General features: G+C 38.1%; 1 protein-coding gene across 1 annotated transcript; it reads right to left on the bottom strand.

Annotated features, from left to right (window-relative positions):
* Nucleotides 1–3,630: 3,630 nt before the first annotated feature.
* On the bottom strand, nucleotides 3,631–4,542 carry LOC130455853 (small cysteine and glycine repeat-containing protein 7-like). Its single transcript, XM_056807611.1, has one exon. It carries the CDS (start codon nucleotides 4,540–4,542, stop codon nucleotides 4,180–4,182), a length of 363 nt encoding a protein of 120 aa, XP_056663589.1. The 3' UTR covers nucleotides 3,631–4,179.
* Nucleotides 4,543–22,775: the final 18,233 nt, after the last annotated feature.

Here is a 22,775-nt window from a genome sequence, read left to right as displayed (position 1 = left end):
CCACAGTGTTTCTGACTAGCTCAGGGTATCTTGGGTCTGTCCTCACTAAATGTCCTAAGGCAAAGGCTGGGTGGGTATTTCCTGGCTATGTTACAGTGGGGAATGGTGGAATAAGTAGCCTCCCAGGACCCTTCCAACTCTGGAATTCTGTGATTTATTCATTACCTCTAATGAGTAAAGACAGTTCTGTGGCACAGGGAGCAGCAGGAAGATGGTAGGAACTATTGGTGACTTTCTGAATCAGCACTAAATTTGTAGGTGAAGGACTGTTGCACGTGGTTGAATTTCCTTTTATACTTCCTCTTTTCCTACCCACTTTCTTGACCCCTCTGTCCTTGTGCAAGTGCCTTGCAAAGCCACACCCTTTTGTAATCATCTTGGTTATTTGTGCTGATTTGTGAGAAACTCTTCTTGACTTTTGAAATCATAAATCCATGGCTGGAAGGGACCTCAGAGGCCTTCTAGTCTTATTTTATGGATGAGAAAACTGGGGACCAGCAGGTCAAATGATTTAAGTTGTAAAAGTTAGAATCTGAATCCAGGTCCAGTCACAAAGACCTATTCAAATCTGACGTCAAACTCTTAGTCGCTATATGACCCAGGGCAATGACCCAACTACTCAGGTTCCTCAATTGTAAAATGAGGATCATAATAATGATTACATTACAGTTATGAAGATCTAATGAGATGATAAAAGGCACTTAGCACAATGCTTAAAAAGTGTTCTGTTCCTTTGTAGAAGATTAATGGTATTGAACTTGGTTGAACTGGAAGAAGAGAAGACTCTGGGGTTACATTTCCTCTCCTCTGGTGCATACGAAAAAGAGTTTTGATGAGGCAATATGGGAGGATATGAAAATGGGCCTCAGTTTCTTCATCTATATAAAAGAGAAGGTTTAAATTGAGGATTTTTAAGGTCTTTTCAGCTCTAACTCCTGTGATCAAATTTCAATAGGACATGATCTCTGAGGGATGGTTCCAATAACTGATAGATTTGCCCAGAGCTATACAATCACTTGCCTTGAGTTCTTTGGAAAGATAAATAGCTCAGATGGGAATAGCACCTTAAGGCTTATCAAGTATTTTCTTCTCAGCCCTGTGAGGAATCCTACCATCAACATGTGCTTATGCTTATTTTTAAAATGAGGAAAATGAGTCAGAGAAGATGTACCTGGGTTGTAGTTACATAGCTGGGAAATGACTCAGCTAGACTTAAATTCAGATCTCCTGATAGCAAGCTTTCACTCCATTCCACCAACTAGTTTGTTAAACTCGGGCTGGGGGTGCAATTTCTTGTTGGGAAATAGAATGAAGAAAATGTAGGCACTAGATTATAACCTGATACTCCTGATGTTGATTTTTTTTGTGTGGTTAGACTCTGAATATTCATATAAATCCCAAAATGAATTACTAAAGTAAATGGAATTTATGGTAGTTTAATTATAATATTTACAATAGAAGGAAGATATTAAGGAGAGAGAGAGAGAGAGAGAGAGAGAGAGAGAGAGAGAGAGAGAGAGAGAGAGAGAGAGAGAGAGAGAGAGAGAGAGAGAGAGAGAGAGAGAGAGAGAGAGAGAGAGAGAGAGAGAGAGAGAGAGAGAGAGAGAGAATGAACTCTGGCTTCTTCTGATACCAGTTAGAATCTCTAAGCCCCAGCCAGGGGAAGAGAGTCTTAAGAAGATGGGCCTTATCTGGAGGCTTCACGCCTCCAGAAAGGCGGGGTCACTAAGTCAGCCTTTCATTCACCAATGATGACAGGCTAAAAGAAGTCTGGGTGTCTGCCTTCCAGTTGCTCCTCCGAGTCAGTGCCCGAATGTCCACATGCCCAAATATCCAAATCTCCAAATGTCTGTCTTCCCTTCAGCTCCAAGTGACTGATCCTTCGCTCCAAGCTCAGGGTGACTGACTGTCTTTCTTCAGTCTTTTTTTCCCTCTATTTAAAGACCTTTTCCTCTTGTGTCACCTCCTCTAAATTTTCATGTCTATCAGTCACAGCATACGCTTTTCTCCAGGATTGCCCATTCTTTACTTCTCACCTTCTTTGGTTAGATTTTATCTTTTTGGGTTACTTAAATCCTCTTTTGTTAAGTTCACCTTTTGTAGTTATTTAACACCTTTTTGTAGTTAAAATCTAAAAATAGATTGTAGTTTACAATTCTAGCTTCACTATAAAGGAAGAGCTAAGTACCTTCATTGTTGCAATCAGGAATTACAATTGTATCTCCTGAGATAGCTAAATCAAACTTCACACTGAACAAAGTGATACAATCAACTGAGGTAACAGGGATACAGTTCAAATTACCCCAGCTAGGGAACATTGTCTGTGAATAAACAGTTTGCCTTCCTCTCCCTTTTTATATCAGCCTCCTAGTTTCTTTGAGACCAGCCTAAAATCTCACCTTCTGCAAGAAACATTTCCCAATGTGGCTTAATTCTAGTGTCTTCCTACTGTTGATTTTTTGTATACAGCTCGTTTGTATGTAGCTGTGAGTATTATTTCTCCTCCAATTTTTAAACCCTTGCCTCTGCCTTAGACTCAATACTGTGTATTGGTTCCAGCCAGAAAAGCGGTAAGGGCAAGGCAATGGGATTAAGTGACTTGGCCAGAGTCACACAGCTAAGAAGTATCTGAGGCCAAAATTGAACTCAGGACCTCCTATCTCTATGCCTAGATCTCAATCCATTGAACCACCCAGCTGCCTCCTGATTCTAAGCTCTTTTCTTCCCTTTCTTTGAATCCTCAATGTTTAATAAAGCAGCATATAGTAGGTGCTTCATAAATGTTTAATTGTTTACTTCATTGGTATTTTCTGGGCCAGTTTAGAGGACAATTTCAGAGCTTTGCTACTTTCCAACACTATCACACCCATCACCTTTTAGTACTCTACAGTGTTGTTGTTCAGTTGTTTTAGTTGTGTCCTACTCTTTGTGAACCATCCCCCACCTCCAAGCCTTTGAGATTTTTCTTGATAAAGATACAGCTCATTTTACAGATGAGGATACTGAGACAAATATGGTCACATGCCATTCTATCCACTGTGCCACCTACTTGACCAACTCTACAGTAAGGAATGCTGAACTAAAGAACTAGTCAAGTCTTTGAATTTTCTATGAATTTAAATTTAATTAAACTTTTTTTTCCCCTTTTTGATTCACAAATGTATCTAAAAGTCTTTGCCAAAAGTTAAGAGGGCAGAAGGTCTGATTCAGGGCTAAGATTCCATGATATATTATTCAAATCCACATTTCTCAAATGGGATCAAATGTTCAAAGATCAAAATCAAAGAGTGGAACTTTTCTTTATAAAAGTATAGTTTTTAAAGATTGGGTATACTTTTCTGTACTTTTTTAATCTTCCTGCTATGATTTAAAGAGCCATAGAAAGGGAATAGAAGCACTGTCCTCATACATCCAGGCTGCTTAGACTATTTTAGCGTTGTTCAGACTGTAATGAAAAACTCGCTATGGCTGGGGAGAATCAAGAAATGAGGGCATAACCTAGTATAAACTAGAGATGGAGTTATTTATTTTTCCTGAATTTAATAACATGTAGATAAAGATCAATGGGAAAAGATGAGTCTGGCATTAGAAGAAATACTTTAACAAACAGAAATTCTTGTTTCCTTGGTGTCCACTGTGGAGCATAAAACACTCCTTTAGTTGAGAAAGCCAACACACTGAAATAAGGAAAAGGAGACCCTTTTTTATGGTTATTTGGTGCATTTTATTGAGAATAATGAGAGATTGAGGTAGAAGACAAGCTAGCAGAAGGGAACAATAATGTATTGTATATACTGAAAGGAAACATACAATTATAAAAGATATAAGAAGATAAAAATGTCAAAGGAATGCAAAGTTTAGAGTCATGATCACTTTTTCACTGTTGATCTCACAATATTTTTATAGCAGCTGGACTGTGTCCATCTTTTAATTGTTTTGGAGTTTGTCTTGGTTTGTACTGCTGTTGGGACTCCATAATGAGGAGAGAATGATGACATGATAGTTTCTCTAAGAAGGACACATTGTTTCAGGTACCCACAAACCATATGCCCACATTCTAGAATACAGATGGAAGTTATAAGAGAAGTAGAGGGTCTGAAGTGAAGAAAAGTCTTACCTTATTGGACAGATCATGGTTCCAGGAGGTCCTTCTTAGAGACTCAGCTCTGATTGTCACCTCTAGCAGCAACATTGCTTCTTGCAGCAACATTTCTGTTGGCAGCAGCATTTTTGTTGGCAGCAGCCCTTGCCACAGCCACAGCCCTTGCCACAGCCACAGCCACAGGAGCCACAGCCACAAGATCCACAGCAGCAGGTGCGGCGGCAGCAGACAACTGTGGGGCTGCAGCAGCCCCCACAGCAGCCACAGCAGCAGGGGCAGCAGGCAGAGCAGCAGCCCACTCGGCGGCAGGTACATGTGGTACAACAGCCACCACAGCCACCACAGCCACCGCAGCCACCACAGCCACCGCAGCCACCACAGCCACCGCAGCCACCACAGCCACCGCAGCCACCACAGCCACCACAGCCACAACAACCCATAGTGTCAGTATAGAGGGATCAGATGAGATGTGGAGAGAGAGAACTCAGGAGAGATGAGTGAAGTCTGATGTTCTCCTTCTTCAGGGCAGCCCTTATATACTCTCTTGGAGACACAGGACATACAACACACCTGTTGTTTTTTAGAGTTCTATTAAAGACCTCAAATTTTCATACAGACATTCTCATTTGGTGTGTTTAGTCTAATTAAATTGCTCATGGTAGGTTTTGTTAGGTTCCTTTATTTTAAAACTATTAGAGAGAACTTGAAATGAGGAAAAATACCACATGACAAACTCATGTGTACCTTTGACTCATCTTGTGCATAGGTAGAAAAATACAATTTTTCCAATTTCTTTTTCCATGCTTTTCTAGAATGATAATGATTTCCCTTCAATGAGTCTTCAAAACAAATACTTGAAAGTAGAAAAATTCTTATTCAGTAGGAGAAAAGAATATATGGAAAACCTTTACTGAAGAAAATGACTTCCAAACTTTGCAAGTGCCATATTACCTCAGATTTCAGATGTAAGTAAACTCATAAGCCTGTTTTAATCTTATCTTGCCTAGTATTTTTCTATCTGAAAACTGAAAAATCAACATTTTTTTATGTACTAATTCAAGACATCTTCAAAAATCACTTACAACATACTCTCTTCCAAAAACTCCTGAATGATCTACATCCATAAGGATGACATAGGGCCTCTAAAGGATTACTTCTTTAGGTTAAGAAGTAATTAAAATTTTGGATGATTTCATACCAGGACTTCCTGATGAATTTTATTTGAAAAAGTAGGCTTCAGATTTATGCTAAGAATGGCATTTTTGGCCATATTTGTGTCATAATTAAATATCTGAAAATAAGAAGTTTCTTCTAAAACTCAGCAAAGTCCAGGATGGCTTCAGTTTTTGCCAAAGGGTCCTTACATTATATCTCACCTATAACTTTAGGATATAGACCAACATGAGAAAGAAGCATACTTTCTGTGCCTATTCTATTAGAATTATTAAAAGAGTAACAAACTAGTTGCTTTGGATTAGCTTGAATTCCAACTCATTGGATATGGATTAATATGGCCCTAGTGATGGAAAAACCATGTTATAGTCAGGTGATAGAATGTCCTATGCAATATTTATTGAGCATTTAATGACTCATTAAATTGCTTACTCAACACAACCATGTGATATGTGAGTGCTAAGTGAGGTATTTTAAAGTTTTCACATGAGATGTATTTTCAAGTGTAGGCCACCACATGGGATAGGAATTGATGTGGCAAAAGGTGTCAGTGACTTATAGTCACTCTATTCAAACAGGTGAGGAGATGGTAAATGGTAAACATTTCCATTGGAGATATCAAGGTCTAGGGCAGTTATGGCAAACCTTTTAGAGATTGAGTGACCAAACAGCAACCCTCATGCCCATGTGAACCCCCCTGCCTCACTCCAGACAAGGGAGGGAGGAAGCTCTCCTATTGGGCTGCTGGGCATAGAAGTAGGTCATGTGAGAAATGTCCTCAGGCATTGTGGAGAGGAGGAATGGGTCAATCCCCTCCAGCATGCTCAGGCATGAGTGCCATAGATTCGCCAACACATGTCTAGGGCCATGCAGCTACAATAAGAATCACAAGGAAATTAGAGGTCATGGAGTCTCAAATTGTAAAGATTAAAATTTAGGGGAACTGAGGCAAGATAGAAATTAGTTTCTCTCTGCAAGGAGTATTATATTTTTATGAGGTTTATTGAAGATTAAAATATAAAGAAAACACAAGTAAGAAAATCATGTGTCTAGGACCAGAGAACCTATTCACGACCACTCACATCTTGCCTCCTAGGTGGAGAGCCACGTGTGCTCCGAAGCGGAAGTAAAAAGAGGGCCGAGCCTATTCACAACAAGTTTTAAATACCCCATCTCTCTCTTGGCCCAGGTGAGAATTCAGTGAGATTAGAGGGCATTCTGGGGAAGTGGAGCAAGCATTTCTGGGGATTGAAGTCCTGAATTCGAGTCTATTTTTTACATTTTTCCCATTTGATCCTCTTGGGAAGAAGGACTTCCCCAAAGGATCATAAAAATATCAATTTTAAAGATTACAATAATTTGAGGATAAGAGAAAAGACAAAAGAACAAAACCAATAACTGCTGGATGCATTGACAAAAAGCCAGTTAGGGGGCAGTCCCCTTTCTGACATGAAAGTATACATACAAATAAATGTTCATTCAACCACACCCAAAGTTCATTTTTGTGCAGCTTGTGGTCTGGAGGCTTCTTCATGGTGTCTTTTCCAATAGTTCAGTTTCTAGATTCAGGAAAGTAGCATCTTTCTTTACCTAAAATTCTTCTCAAAAGGAATTTAAACTTTGCAATTTAAATAATGATATTTTTTACATTTCCCCTTTAAGAGAGTGATTGAAAAAACAGGATCACTTAGGGATATATGGCTGAGGTATGAGGTATATGAATCAATTGGCAAGAGAAATTAAAAAGATATCAGAAAAAATCCAAATGAAAAAAGAAAAATTTCTGGATGAAAATATAGACTATCAAAGTCTTATGTGTAAAAATTCCAAGTAAAAAGAAAAATAAATCTATAACAGGTCCTTGAAACAGGGCCTAATTAAAATGATCGAATCAATGATGCATTTACCCAGTCAGTAGCCAGGACTACAGAAAGGTACCACACTATGAAAGGCAGAAAAGGGGACCAGATTATATGAGCCAAGGTTTTGGGGAGACTTGTCTGTGAGTATTTTCAGAGTGAGTGTGGACATAAGGAAAGCCTATGACTAGCATGTTAAACACAGTAACCTTGAGTCTTCACACTAGGTTCAAATCCTTTGTATTGGCCTAGAAGTGTATCAATCCATCCTGGGATTGGCTTTTCTTTGGCTCTGTGCAATGGCTCTTGTGTGTATATCTTGTCCTGGAATCAGACAGAATCATTAAGCAAAGTCCCATAATTTTTAAAAATAATTAGTGGCATCATTTTTATAGTCTCTAGCTTTTTAGGGCGTGCATTAGCTGGTGTATCTTAAACTTATAGTACTGAAAAGTCAAAAAGTTAAAGAAAATCTTAATGCTAGTGACATGTGCTTCAAATATAAAAAAGGAGAGAAAAAATTAAAAACCCTGAAATAGTATATTGCACATGTAAGAAAAATATAATAATAAAAGAGCTTTAAAAAATTCAAAAATATAGCTTATAATCATTGACACACTGTGTCAACTAAGGAAATATAGAATACAAGGCTTTCTCACCAAAAATGAGATCTATTTCCTCTTCATGTCTAGCCATGAACCACTGTGAGTGAAAGGCAAATGAATTGCTTTATGTCATTTTTCAAAACCTATGAATTGATAGATATTTCTCACGATTTTTTACAAATGTAGCAATCTTTCAACCTTGGTAATAAACATATTTTTAAACAAACTAAAACTCATCTTGGGTTAAAAACATAATCAAGAAATCTATATATCATTCTGGTGGAAGTAAAGTAGTGAGCTGAAGAGTATAAATAAAGGGTTGCTCCATTTTCTTTGGAGGCTTTTTTAGGGGTACAAATGCCCTGAGATTAACTGCCCCAACTTCCATTCACATATTTAGAAATGTGAGAAGGTTGGGGGGTTATAAAATGTATTTCACTTCAGCTACTGGAATGAGCCTTACACCTCGTGGTAGGGGCAGGCAAAAATGCGACACTTGGCATACATTAAGATGTAGGCCTTCCTTGTATCCACACTCTTCGTGAAAATACCTATAGACAAGTACCAAAGATTGGCTACCATCCTGTCTCCCTCCATCCCTGAGAATGAAGATAAGACTTCCAGTCAAGATGGCAGCTTAGAGGCAGTGAAAGTTTAGACCTCTGAAAACCCTTCCTTACCAATCACAAACTGAATGCTCCAAGGACACAGAAATTCAAACTGAACAAGAGGACAGACCCGGGGAACCCTCCTCCTGGACCTGGATCAAAAGGTACAGCCCCCCAAAAGCCAGAACCATAGATCACTCAGATCTAAGGGGTAGGCAGAAAGAAGGTACCAGGACCCATCCCCCCCAGCCCAGAGTGCTGAGCCCTCAGCAGCAGCAGGAACCTCAGGGCCGGCAAAAGGGCCTTAGGGCTCGCTATTCTGAAGGACTCACCTTGAAAGCAACCTGAGCCAGTCTCCTGGGTGCCCAACACAGATAGCAGGGAAACATAGAGAGAAGAGGGAAGCCTGTAACCCCCTGGCTGGGTCCTTCCATCTGAGTCTCAAGGGAGGTTCCAGAATTAGGGCACCAGCTGAACCCAATCCCATCAGGAGCCCTCGGAGCTTCTGAAAGGACAGAAACCTCAGGGCCAGCAAAGGGGTTACTCTGAAGGGTTTACCTTGAAAGCAACCTGGGCCAGTCTCTAGGCATTCAACACAGATTGTGGAGGAGGAGGTTTTTTGGTTCGGGGATTATTCAGCCCACACCAGCTGAACTTAATCCCATCAGGAGACCTCAGAATCCATGGAGGCCACGACCCCTCCCCCCTTAGAGAGCAGGGTCTTCTGAAAGAACAGAAACCTAAAGGCGGAGTCAAGATGGTGGTCTACAAGGAGCATAGACCTGGCAGCCTGGCCAGAGATTTAGAGATCCTCCATATTTGCTCCAGATGTCCAGGAAGTTTAGAACTCAGAGCAAACCCAACACAACCAAGCTGAACTTAATCCCATCAAAAGTCTCCAGAACACAGGGAAGCCCAGGCTCCCCACCCATCCTCATTGACAGCTAGACTTTAATCCAATCAAAAGCCTCAAGAGGACAGGGAAGCTCAAACCACCACCAACCCTCCCCCAGAGACTACACCAAGAGATCTTCTGTTAAAGCTCCAAGAGGGGAGACTGATAGAAGTCTCCAAAAAACAAAAAATGAGAGGAACAAGAGCACAGACAAATACAGGGAGGAAAGAAGGGGTGAATTTGAGCAAACAACAGAAAAAGAAGAAAGAAACTACAATAGACAGCTTCTATTCAGCAAATGGAACAGAGGGGGAGAGATCAGCAAACAATAAACCAGAAATCCCAGCGAATTGGATACAGGCTGTGGAAGAACTCAAAACACAACTAAGAGAGGCTGAAGACAATTGGGAAAAGAACTTAAAAATTAAGATAAGTCATCTGGAAACAGAGGCACTTGAAATAAAATGAGAAAATAGTGTCTTGAAAGCCAAAATCAACCAGCTGGAAAATGAGGCAAAGGAGATGAAATATAAGGCAAAGGAGATGAAAGACGAGGGAAAGAGGATGAAAGACGATCTTCAAAGAAAATCAGACCAGAAGGAAAAGGATGACCAAAAAGCCAGAGATGAAATCCAATCTTTAAGAACCAGAATACAACAACTGGAATTAAGTGACCTCACAAGGCAGCAGGACACTATAAAACAAAACAAAAAGAATGAAAAAATTGAGGAAAATGTGAAGCATCTCATTCACAAAACAGACGATTTAGAAAATCGTTCAAGAAGAGACAATTTAGGAATAATTGGACTACCAGAACACCATGACAAAAGAAAAAGCCTGGACATAATACTAGAGGAAATTATCCAGGAAAACTGTCCCAAAATCCTAGAACAATAGGGGAAAGTAGAGATAGAAAGAATCCACAGATCACCGCCTGTATTTAATCCCCAACTGACAACACTAAGAAATGTTATAGCCAAATTCAAAAACAATCAGATGAAAGAACAGATATTACAAGCTGCCAAGAAGAAACCATTCAGATACCATGGAAACATGGTGAGGATAACACAGGATCTGTCTGCATCCACACTGAAGGACCAAAAGGCATGGAATATGATATTCCGGAAAGCAAGGGAACTAGGTCTACAACCAAGAATAAAATACCCATCAAAACTGACTATATTCTTACAGGGGAAAGTATGGTCATTTAACACAACAGAAGAGTTCCAAGCATTCATAAATAAAAGACCAGACCTGAACAGAAAATTTGAAGTCCAACCACAGAACTCAAGAGATTCATCAAAAGGTAATTAAAAAAGGGGGAAAAAACAAACAAAACAACAACAACAAATTTTTAAGAGACTCAATAAGTTAAAATGATATGTATCCCTATAAGAAAAGAGGTCATTGGTAACTCTTAAAAACTGTTGCTATCACCTGAGCAGCTAGAAGAATTTCACTTAGAGGGAATAGTGACAAACTGTATAGGATGAAAGGACAAGACATAAATAGGTATATAGATATATGCATGCATAAATATATATACATGTGTATGTATATATGTATATATACATGACTAGAGCTAAAAAAAGAGGTTATGACTAAAAGAAATAGGAAAAGAAACAAATGGGGGTAAATTTTTATGTCACAAAGAAGCTCATGGCGGGAGGGGGGAGAACATCGATACACTGGAAGGGTAAAGAGGTTGGAGATAGGAAATACTCAATTCTTACGTACTTTGAAACTGACCCAAAAAGGGAAGAACAATCCAATCCATTGGGGAAGAGAATAGATTTGTGCCCTATAGGGGAGTAGAAGGGTAAAAAAATGGACTGGTGGGGAGGGAAGCAGTACAAGGGAGGGAGAGGGTGGGGGAGAAATTTTAAAAAGACTACAGGGGGAAAATAAGGGAGGGAATAAAAAGGGAGGGGGGTAGAAAGGGAAGTAAAGTAAGGGGAAGGGGAACTAGGGGAACTGACTATAAAAAAAATTGGTATAGAAAGAAATAGTGAAAGAAGAAAAGGCAGGACCAGGAGTAGAAATCAAAATGCTGGGAAATACACAGCTAGTAATCACAACTCTGAATGCGAATGGAATGAACTCACCCATAAAACGCAAGTGAATAGCAGAGTGGATTAGAATCCAAAATCCTACCATATGCTGTCTGCAAGAAACACACATAAGGAAGGTAGATACGCATAGAGTGAAAGTAAGAGGATGGAGCCAAACCTATTGGGCATCAAATGATAAAAAGAAGACAGGAGTAGCAATCATGATATCGGACAAAGCCAAAGTAAAAATAAATCTAGTTAAAAGAGATAGGGAAGGTAATTACATCCTGATAAAAGGCAGTATAGACAACAAAGAAATATCTGTACTCAATATGTATACACCAAATGGCAGAGCATCCAAATTTTTAAAGGAGAAACTAGAGGAGCTCAAGGATGAAATAGATAGAAAAACTATACTAGTGGGAGATCTGAACCTTCCCCTATCTGAACTAGATAAATCAAATAAATAAATAAATAAGAAAGAGGTGAGAGGAGCAAATGAAATCTTAGAAAAATTAGAGTTAGTAGACATATGGAGAAAAATAAATAGGGACAAAAAGGAATACACCTTCTTTCCAGCAGCACATGGTACATTCACAAAAACTGACCATGTACTAGGGCACAAAATCATTGCAAACAAGTGCAAAAGGGGAGAAATAATAAATGCAACCTTCTCAGACCACAATGAAATAAAAATAATAATTAGTAAGGGTACATGGAGAGATAAATCAAAAATTAATTTGAAATTAAACAATATGATTCTCCAAAACCATCTAGTTAAAGAACAAATCATAGAAACAATTAATAACTTCATTGAAGAAAATGACAATGGTGAGACATCCTTTCAAAACCTATGGGATGCAGCCAAAGCAATACTCAGGGGGAAATTTATATCCTTGAGTTCATATATAAACAAATTAAGAAGGGCAAAGGTCAAAGTGAATTGGGCATGCAAATTAAAAAATTAGAAAGTGAACAAATTAAAAATCCTCAGATGAAGACTAAATTAGAAATCCTAAAAATCAAAGGAGAAATTAATAAAATTGAAAGTCAAAGAACTATTGATTTAATAAATAAGACTAGAAGCCTGTACTTTGAAAAAACAAATAAAATTGACAAAGTACTAGTCAGTCTAATTAAAAAAAGGAAAGAAAAAAACCAAATTGACAGTATCCAAGGGAGACCTCACCTCTAATGAAGAGGAAATCAAAGCAATCATTAAAAACTACTATGCCCAATTATATGGCAAAAAATATGGCAATCTAAGTGATATGGATGAATACTTACAAAAATATAAATTGCCTAGAATAAAAGAAGAAGAAATAAATTACCTAAACAACCCCATATCAGAAAAAGAAATTGAACAAGCCATCAAAGAACTCCCTAAGAAAAAATCCCCAGGTCCAGACGTATTCACAAATGAATGCTACCAAACATTCAAAGAACAGCTAACCCCAATACTATACAAACTATTTGACAGAATAAGCCAAGAAGGGGTTCTACCAAATTCTTTTTATGACACAAACATGGTACTGATCCCAAAGCCAGGCAGGTTAAAAACAGAGAAAGAAAACTATAGGCCAATTTCCCTAATGAATATAGATGCAAAAATCTTAAACAGGATACTAGCAAAAAGACTCCAGCAAGTCATCACAAGGGTTATCCACTATGATCAGGTAGGATTCATACCAGGAATGCAAGGATGGTTCAATATTAGGAAAACCATCCACATAATTGACCATATTAACAAGCAAACTGACAAAAATCACATGATTATCTTAATAGATGCAGAAAAAGCCTTTGACAAAATACAACACCCATTCCTATTAAAAACACTAGAAAGTATAGGAATAGAAGGGCCTTTCCTAAAAATGATAACCCATATATATCTAAAACCATCAGCAAACATCATCTGCAATGGGGAAAAACTCAAAGCCTTCCCAATAATTATGATCAGGAGTCAAACAAGGATGCCCATTATAACCTTTATTATTTAATATTGTACTAGAAACACTAGCAGTAGCAATTAGAGAAGAAAATAAAATTGAAGGTATTAAAATTGGCAATGAGGAGACCAAGCTATCACTCTTTGAGGATGATATGATGGTCTACTTAAAGAATCCTAGGGAATCAACCAAAAAGCTAGTGGAAATAATAAAAAACTTTATAGCAAAGTTGCAGGATACAAAATAAACCCACATAAGTCATCAGCATTTCTATATATCTCCAACCCAGTTCAGCATCAAGAATTAGAAAGAGAAATTCCATTTAAAGTCACCCGAGACAATATAAAATACTTAGGAATCTATCTGCCGAGACATACACAGAAACTATATGAACACAACTACAAAACACTCTCCACACAATTAAAACTAGATCTAAACAATTGGAAAAACATTGATTGCTCATGGATGGGACAAGCTAACATAATAAAAATGACCATCCTACCCAAATTTATCTATCTATTTAGTGCCATACCCATTGAACTACCAAAAAGCTATTTTACTGAATTAGAGAAAACCATAACAAAGTTCATTTGGAAGAACAAAGGATCAAGGATATCCAGGGAAATAATGAAAAAAAATACAAAGGAAGGTGGCCTTGCATCCCAGATCTCAAACTATATTACAAAGCAGCAGTCATCAAAACAATTTGGTACTGGCTAAGAGACAGAAAGGAGGATCAGTGGAATAGACTTGGAGCAAATGACCTCAACAAGACAGTATATGATAAACCCAAAGATCCCAGCTTTTGGGACAAAAACCCACTATTTGATAAAAATTGCTGGGAAAATTGGAAGACAGTGTGGGAGAGATTAGGTTTGGATCAATACCTCACACCCTACACCAAGATAAACTCAGAATGGGTGAATAACTTGAATATAAAGAAGGAAACTATAAGTAAGTTAGGTGAACACAGAATAGTATACATGTCAGACCTTTGGGAAGGGAAAGATTTTAAAACCAAGCAAGATTTAGAAAGATTCACAAAATGCAAAATAAATAATTTTGACTACATCAAATTAAAAAGGTTTTGTACAAACAAAACCAATGTAACTAAAATTAGAAGGAAAGCAACAAATTGGGAAACAATCTTCATAACAAAAACCTCTGACAAAGGTCTAATTACTCAAATCTATAAAGAGCTAAACCAGTTGTACAAAAAATCAAGCCATTCTCCAATTGAAAAATGGGCAAAGGACATGAATAGGCAATTTTCAGTTAAAGAAATCAAAACTATTAATAAGCATATGAAAAAATGTTCTAAATCTCTTATAATCAGAGAGATGCAAATCAAAACAACTCTGAGGTATCACCTCACACCTAGCAGATTGGTCAACATGACAGCAAAGGAAGGTAATGAATGCTGGAGGGGATGTGGCAAAGTAGGGACATTAATGCATTGCTGGTGGAGTTGTGAATTGATCCAGCCATTCTGGAGGACAATTTGGAACTATGCCCAAAGGGTGATAAAAGACTGTCTGCCCTTTGATCCAGCCATAGCACTGCTGGGTTTGTACCCCAAAGAGATAATAAGGAAAAAGATTTATACAAGAATATCCATAGCTGCACTCTTTGTGGTGGCCAAAAACTGGAAAACGAGGGGATGCCCATCAATTGGGGAATGGCTGAGCAAATTGTGGTATATGTTGGTGATGGAATACTATTGTGCTCAAAGGAATAATAAAGTGGAGGAATTCCATGGAGACTGGAACAACCTCCAGGAAGTGATGCAGAGTGAGAGGAGCAGAACCAGGAGAACATTGTACACAGAGACTGACACATTGTGGTACAAGAGAACGTAATGGACTTCTCCAGTAATGGCTTTACAATGTCCCTGAACAACTTGCAGTGATCTATGAGAAAAAAAAAAACTATCCTCAAGCAGAGGACAAACTGAGGGAGTAAAAACACCAAGGAAAAGCAACTGCTTGACTACAGAAGTTGAGGCGATATGATCGAGGAGAGATGCTAAATGAGCACCCTAATGCAAATACCAACAACAAGGAAAATGGGTTCAGAGCAAGGACACATGTGATACCCAGACGAATTGAGCCTTGGCTAGGGAAGGGGTGGCGGGGCAGGGGGGGGGGGAGAGGAAAAGAAAATTATCTGTTTCCAATGAATAATGTATTAAAATGACCAAATAAAGTGATGTTTTAAAAACTTAAAAAAAAATGAATTTGTGTGAGCAGCTATAGGTGCTCAGTGAATGAAGAGAGACCCAGTATTGATTCTGTTTTTATTTTTTAATACTTACCAACCCCCTTAGAATCAACACTGTATATTGGTTCTCAGGCAGAAAAGTGATAAGGACTGGGCAGTGGGGGTTAAGTGACTTGCTCAGGGTCACACAGCTAGGAAGTGTCTGAGACCAAATTTGAACCCAGGACCTCCTCTCTCTAGGCCTATTTTTTCATCCACTGAACCACCTTGCTGCCCCATCATGATATTGACTCTAAGATGGAAGGTAAGGGTTTAACAAGACAAAAAAAGAAAATGAGCATGTCCATAAAAATTCCTATGGGTGGCATATTGACTTTGTTTTAAAATGTAAGGTTATCTATATTTTATTGCATTTTAATTTATTTTATTAAATATTTCCCAGTTGCATTTTCCTCTGGTTCAAGCACCCTCAAGGCTATTGTAGATGTAATTGCTACACCATGAATAAAGCCTTTTGGATTTTCCCATATGAATGACTCCTTTTTGAAGTTCAATTTGTGCTCATGGAATGGGGCAAAAAACACATGGCGCCAAATTCATGACTTGGGCTCTAAGCAGCTGTATGAACGGTCAAAAACAGTACCAAGGTGCTCAATACTAAATTATATGCTAATTTGCCTTGTTCTTTCCTCCCATAAACTGAGTTATCTCAGAGGACTTCAGAGCAATCTTCACTGCTGCTTTAAGGTGGTCTAGAACCATCCTATCCATCACTCTCTTAGCACACTGCAATGAGGGACGCCTGAATAAGGAGCTGGCTGAGTCCTCGGATTTTTTGCTGGTAAATGGTTCTATATGTCTCTGCCAAAAGATCAGAAGATAGAAGGTTCTATTCAGGCCCTAAACCTTGTGATTTAATAAAGAAGGCCATGGTATTCTAAATAGGGTCAGAAGAATAGCAGAAATATGCATCTCCAGGGAGAACAGTATTTCTTTTAAAAATATAGTTTTCCGGTTTGGGTAGCTCTTATTCTGCTGTGAAATTCCACTATCTATTAATTGAAGTATCAAGGGAAGGAATTAAGAACACTAACTCCATAAATCCAGTTTGTTTGGCCCTAAATGGAATTGACATTTTGGCATTGTTCACTGGGTAATGAAAAACTCACTGGGACTATATAGAAGTAGTGAGGGAATAAACCAGTATAAGCCATGGTGCTATAAGAATTAAGATGTACAAGGCATAAAGCTATTTTCTCTAGTTATAGCAGTGATAATATACCCAGATAAAAATCAGCTGGAAAAAAATGTCTGATATTAGAAGAAACACTTTAGCAAACAGGGATCTTAAATTTACTTGGTGGCATTGTGGAGCATAAAACATTCCTTTAGATGATGGAGCAAACACACTGAAGAAGGAAATGGAGACCACTTTTATGATTGTTTTATTTTATTGTGAATAACAAATGAATGAGGAAGGAGATAATAGACAAGAATGGAAATGTACTGTACACACTGAAAGAACAGAAATAGTCATAGAAGAGGCAAGAGGATAAAGATTTCAGGGGAATAAAAAGATAAGGAAGTATAAACCCCACCTGGATTTTATGCATTGTTTATAGTAGTTTCTATGTGTCTGAATCTCATCATGCGGGGGATTTGCCTTGGTTTGTATTGATATCAGGGTCTCTTCAGGGCAGAATTAAGATGTAGTAACCCTGAAAGAAGGGTGCATAGTCTGGGGTATTCACAGTCCATGTGCCCACATTACAGGATACTGTATTGCAAACCAGATAATGGCAGCTCAGAGGGGAAAAGTTCATACTTTCTGGGAATACTCCCACATCACTCCTGTCCATCCATCTACTCAATCTTCCTCAGTCCTCTTTCAGAGTCTGACCATGGATCCAGTTGGCAATAGACGTTGCCATTGTAGTAGCTATAGGCAGAAATGCTGTAGAAATTGCTTCAGCAGCCAGAAAATAGGGCTTAACCATGGCAGCCACTGTTGTCATCTTAGCTGCCATGGAACCCACAGAATCAGTGTGGAGGGTTCTGGTGAGGTGAGGACTCAGGAGAGGCAAAGTTGAGAATCTCCTGCCAGATAGCCTTTAGAAACCCTACAGTGTATAGAAGAACTTGGAAACTCCTTTGGCAAAAATTCTTCAATTCTTCATTTCTTAAAACCTGATGTATCACAGTTCAGCCCATTTCTATATTTATTGACTTGGATTACACCTTTGTGTGTTTCTGAAAGGGAATAGATTTTAGGGGCTTTTCTAGAGCCAGTTCTGATACAGATAGGAAAGAGGGACTATTAGGGATTATAAGATTGCTGTAGGAGGGGCCTGTCAGAAAATGTGGGATAAGGAAGGCAGATGTCTCAGTGGATAGAACCCTGGACCTGGACCTAAATTTAGAAAGACCTGCTTTCATATCCAGCCTCAAAATCTCATTACATGTGTGACCCTGGGCAAGTTACTTATTCTCTCTAAACCTCAATATCCTCATCTGGAAAATGGGGCTAATAAAAGCACCTCCTTCACAGAATTGTGGGATAATTTGTAAAGTGTTTTGTAAACCTTGAATTGTTTTATAAGTGCTAGCAACGATTATTATTATCATTTCACAATTTTGTTTGAAGTTAATGTGGTCAAATGATTCCCCTCATTACTTCCTTTACTATGAACTTCTTAATTCAGCTGCCTGGAAGAAACTTTCTTTAGCATAAGGACTAGTCTATGGCATTCTTAATCAATTCCCACTAGTTGGGTCCAGAGGAATTTACTTATATTACTACGGAGTGAAATTCAAGCTATTGATGTTGAAGTCTTCCAATGGCATCCAAGGATCTTAACTTCAGTATTTTAAGGATCTATGGGTACTTCCCCGACTCCCACAGATTATAACCATTCCATAATTTCATAGATGATACCACTTGCTGTGCCTCAAAATATATTTATTATATTGTTGATAAACTGGTTTGTGAATGAGCCACTGAATCAGTTCTCTGTGTGCAATCAAACCACTGAAACATTAAAGCAAAGGTCAAAATCTGCGCTAAATTAGAAATGAGGATAAAGATGAGAGGAAGATGATAGACACACTTAAAAACTGCCTGATACTTCTGTTTGCCAGAATATAACAAAATAACAACTAACATTTATATACTTTGTATTATGTGCCAGGACTCATGCTAAGCATCTCATTTGATCTTCATAACAACCCTGGGAAGGAGATGCTTTTTTACCTTCATTTTACAGATGAGGAAACTGAGGCAGACTTGAAATTAAGGAACTTGCCTGGTGTCCCAGTTAGTGTCTGAGGTCATATTTAAGTCAAATCTTCCTGACTCCAGGTCAAGGGTTCTATCTACTATTCCACCAAGCTGGATAATAATATTTAAAAGAATCCCCAAACCAGTCATTTCACAACTATTTGTTTTCTTACACTCCCCTGCTGATCAACTCTTATGTTAAAGTACAGCTTAGCATAGAGCAGCAGAGTCAAAGAGAAAAATAGGTCAATCATTGTCTTCAGGCTTTCCTCAAGCAAAATGTAGGAAGAAGAAGGTTGGTCTTTGCTTCCTTGCTATGCATCCTAGTCCCATTCCTAATATGTCCCTCCCTTAGATACCCAGATAATTTAATTCTTTCTCTTCCTTTTTCCATATCAAAACTGTGAATTTTAAAACTATTCCACCCTAATCAGACCATTCTTTCAAAGATCTGATTTAGCCATTTCCTGATCAATAACAATGGAGATACTTGGAATATCAGAATCAGGTCTTGGAAAACCACATTCTCTACCCTACTCATTTTAACAAGATTTTGAAAGGTCTGCATCAAACTCAAGATTTAATTATCTGAGGAGATGGCCTTCAACAGACGTGTGCAAAAAAAGGACAGACTTCTGGACTGTCCTAAGTGAAGCTAAGTCCTCATTGGTACAGAGGAGATGCAGAAAAGTGATGTAAAAATATCCATATAAGGCACATCATGGGCTGCCTCTTTCTCTTTTCCCTGAAGAGATGACTCTGGTTGGCAGCGTGCTAAGCATCCTGACATCTTGGACTGTTAGGTGGTGAGTTTTGCCCTGGAGCTGATTTCAGGTTCCAACATCTTAGCTAAGCCTCCTTGGAGGTCAGGCTGATTCTTTCCTCCTTCACACTCAAAACCTTACTTTCTAGATCTCCTATCTTCCTGCCTGGTACTAGCCCTTTCCTTCTTCCTTCTTTTTTTTTATAAACCCTTACCTTCTGTCTTGGAGTCAATACTGTGTATTGGTTCCAAGGCAGAAGAGTGGTAAGGGCTAGGCAATGGGGGTCAAGTGACTTGCCCAGGGTCACACAGCTGGGAAGTATCTGAGGCCAGATTTGAACCTAGGACCTCCCATCTCTAGGGCTGGTTCTCAATCCTCTGAGCTACCCAGCTGCCCCCCTTCCTCCTTCTTCTTAAAATCTTCTCTACTATATCAATTAAACCACCATAAAATTTGGCAAGTGACTTGGGTATTTTATTATTTGGGATTTCCCTTGGAGACCACTTAAATTTAGATTCTTTTCAGTCTCAACCAAAATTTTACCCTTTACAAAACCATTACTGAAAAAGATCTTAAGACTTGTTTTCATTTAGGTATCGTGATCTGCTCACAGTGTCAAGTAATGAGTTATTCTTCCCAGAAGGCAATTTTATATACACAAGCCAACAGACAAGCCAGTGATGAAATGTAGATAAATGATTGTAGATTCAGGAATTAGGGAGGACTTGGAGACAATTCTGAAGGTTTTTTGTTGAGGAATGTTTCAAGGTCTCAGAAACGATAACAGTTCTGACTTTGTACGAGGTCATTCCTAATCCCTGACAGCCATGAATCAGGATGGGAAGATCACAAGACTGCAGGAATTATATTGGAGGTCATCTACTTAGTTCTTAGCTTTATTTGGTGTCATGGGACTCTTTGAGAGTTTGGTGAAGCTTACAGATCCTTTCTAATAACTAGTATTCTTATAGTACTCTCATGTTGTAGAAGTGTTTAACAAATATTGTTACATTTATCCTCAAAACAACTTTGGGAGGAAGATGACATTATCTCTATTTTACAGATGATAAACTGAGGCAGGCAGAGGTTAAGTAACTTGCCAAGGGTCCACCACTTACAAACATCTGAGGCATTCAGAGGAGCAGTCAAATGATTTGATGAAATCCAGATATATTATGTCAGTGGTAGTCCCCTGATAAACAGATTAAGAAGGGAAATGAGATTAGTCTGCCATGGTCTGCCCTTGACAAAGCTCTACTTACTGGCTCTTTGGGTTCATTTCATTTTCTAAATGCTTGCAAATTATCCCCTTTAGTAGTAAGTCCTATAATTTTGCTAGGAATCAAAGTCAAGCTCACTGGATTATGATTTAAAGACTCCATTACCCTTTTTGAGGGGCTGGGAAGGGGTGAAATTGGGAGAACAGGTTGCCATTATGCTATTTTTTACCTATTGTTTAAAAAAGCACTAGCTTTGGTTAGTGCAAAATCCAGCCCACAAGGTCATCCTCCAACATGGCATCCATATAAATGTTAAGATCCTAGAAGATTCCTTGATATTGCAACCTCAGAGATAATTTTTTTCAACTCTTCTCCAATAATTAACATCAAGTAAAGGCATTAAATAGGGAGAGGTATAGGACTCCATTATCTTTGCCAAGAAAACCTCAAAGTGGTCAAGAAGAATTGGACATGGCTGAAATGACTCAATAAGAACCACCACCATCACAATATATGTCCTATCAAAGTTATTTTTGACTATCACAAAAGATTAATTTGTTTGAGGTTCTCCAGATCCTCCTTTTTGTGGAAAAGTGTGTTGACTGCATCAGGCTCTAGAATATTACAGTACGCCCTTAATGAAATTTATAAACACTCTAAATAATCTATATAGGCCAACTCAAGGGGATGAAAAAAACAACCCAACCTAATGTCTGAATTATGTTCCAGAATTGTCTAAGGAACTTGCTTATATTATCAGTATAATTATATATATGAACTAGTCTATATATCATATATTAATAGATATAAAGTAGTAGTTGTTTAGTTTAGTATATTACATATATAGTTTAGTGTATATATAAATTAGAACTTGCTTAGTTTACATATACAAAACCTTTATCTTCTGTTTTGGTATTGGTATCAATACATATTGATTCAAAGACCTAAGAGCGGTAAGGGCTAGGTAATGGAAGTTGTGACTTGCCTAAAGTTATACAATTGAGAAGTGACCAATTTGAGGTCAAATTTGAACCCAGGACCTCCCATCTCCAACCTGGCTCTAAATTCACTGAGTCACCTAGATGCCCCCAAATAGAGATTTTTTTTTAATTGAAAATTTTTGTTTAATTAGTTAACTTAGAATATTTTTTCCATGGTTACATGATTCATGTTCTTTTCCTTTTCTCCCTGCTCCCCCTGTAGCCGGCACACAATTCCACTGGGTTTTACATGTGTCATTGTTCAAGACCTATTTCCATATTATTGATATTTGCACTAGGGTGATCGTTTACGGTCTACATCCCTAATCATATCCCCATCAAACCATGTGATCGAGCAGTTGTTTTTCTTCTGGGTTTCTACTCCCATAGTTCTTCCTTTGAATGTATTCTTGTACAATTCTTTTCCCTTATGATCTCTTTGGGGTATAAACTCAGCAGTGGTATGACTGGATCAAAGGAAAGGCAGTCTTTTAGTGCCCTTTGGGCATAGTTCCAAATTGTCATCCAAAATGGTTGTATCAATTCACAACTCCATCAGCAATGCATTAATGTCTCAACTTTGCCACATCCCCTCCAGCATTCATTACCTTCCTTTGCTGACATGTTGGCTAATCTGCTTGGTGTGAGGTGGTACCTCAGAGTTTTTTTAATTTTCATTTCTCTAACTATAAGAGATTTAGAACACTTTTTCATGTACTTATTGATAGCTTTGATTTCTTTATCTGAAAATTGCCTTTTCATGTCCCTTATCAATTTATCAATTGGGGAATGGCTTGATTTTTTTGTACAATTGAATTAGCTCTTCATATATTTGAGTAATTAGACCTTTGCCAGAGGTTTTTGTTATAAAGATTGTTTCTCAATTTGTTGCTTCCCTTTTAATTTTGGTTGCATTGGTTTTGTTTGTACAAAATCTTTTTTAATTTAATGTACTCTAAATTATTTATTTCACATTTTGTAATTTTTTAAAATTCTTGTCTGGCCCTAAAATCTTTCCTTTCCCAAAGATATGACAAGTATACTCTTCTATGTTCACCTAATTTTAGAGACATTT

The sequence above is a fragment of the Monodelphis domestica genome, chromosome 8, assembly GCF_027887165.1.
Source record: "Monodelphis domestica isolate mMonDom1 chromosome 8, mMonDom1.pri, whole genome shotgun sequence".
NCBI lineage: Eukaryota > Metazoa > Chordata > Mammalia > Didelphimorphia > Didelphidae > Monodelphis > Monodelphis domestica.
This window is presented reverse-complemented; position numbering and strand designations above follow the sequence as displayed.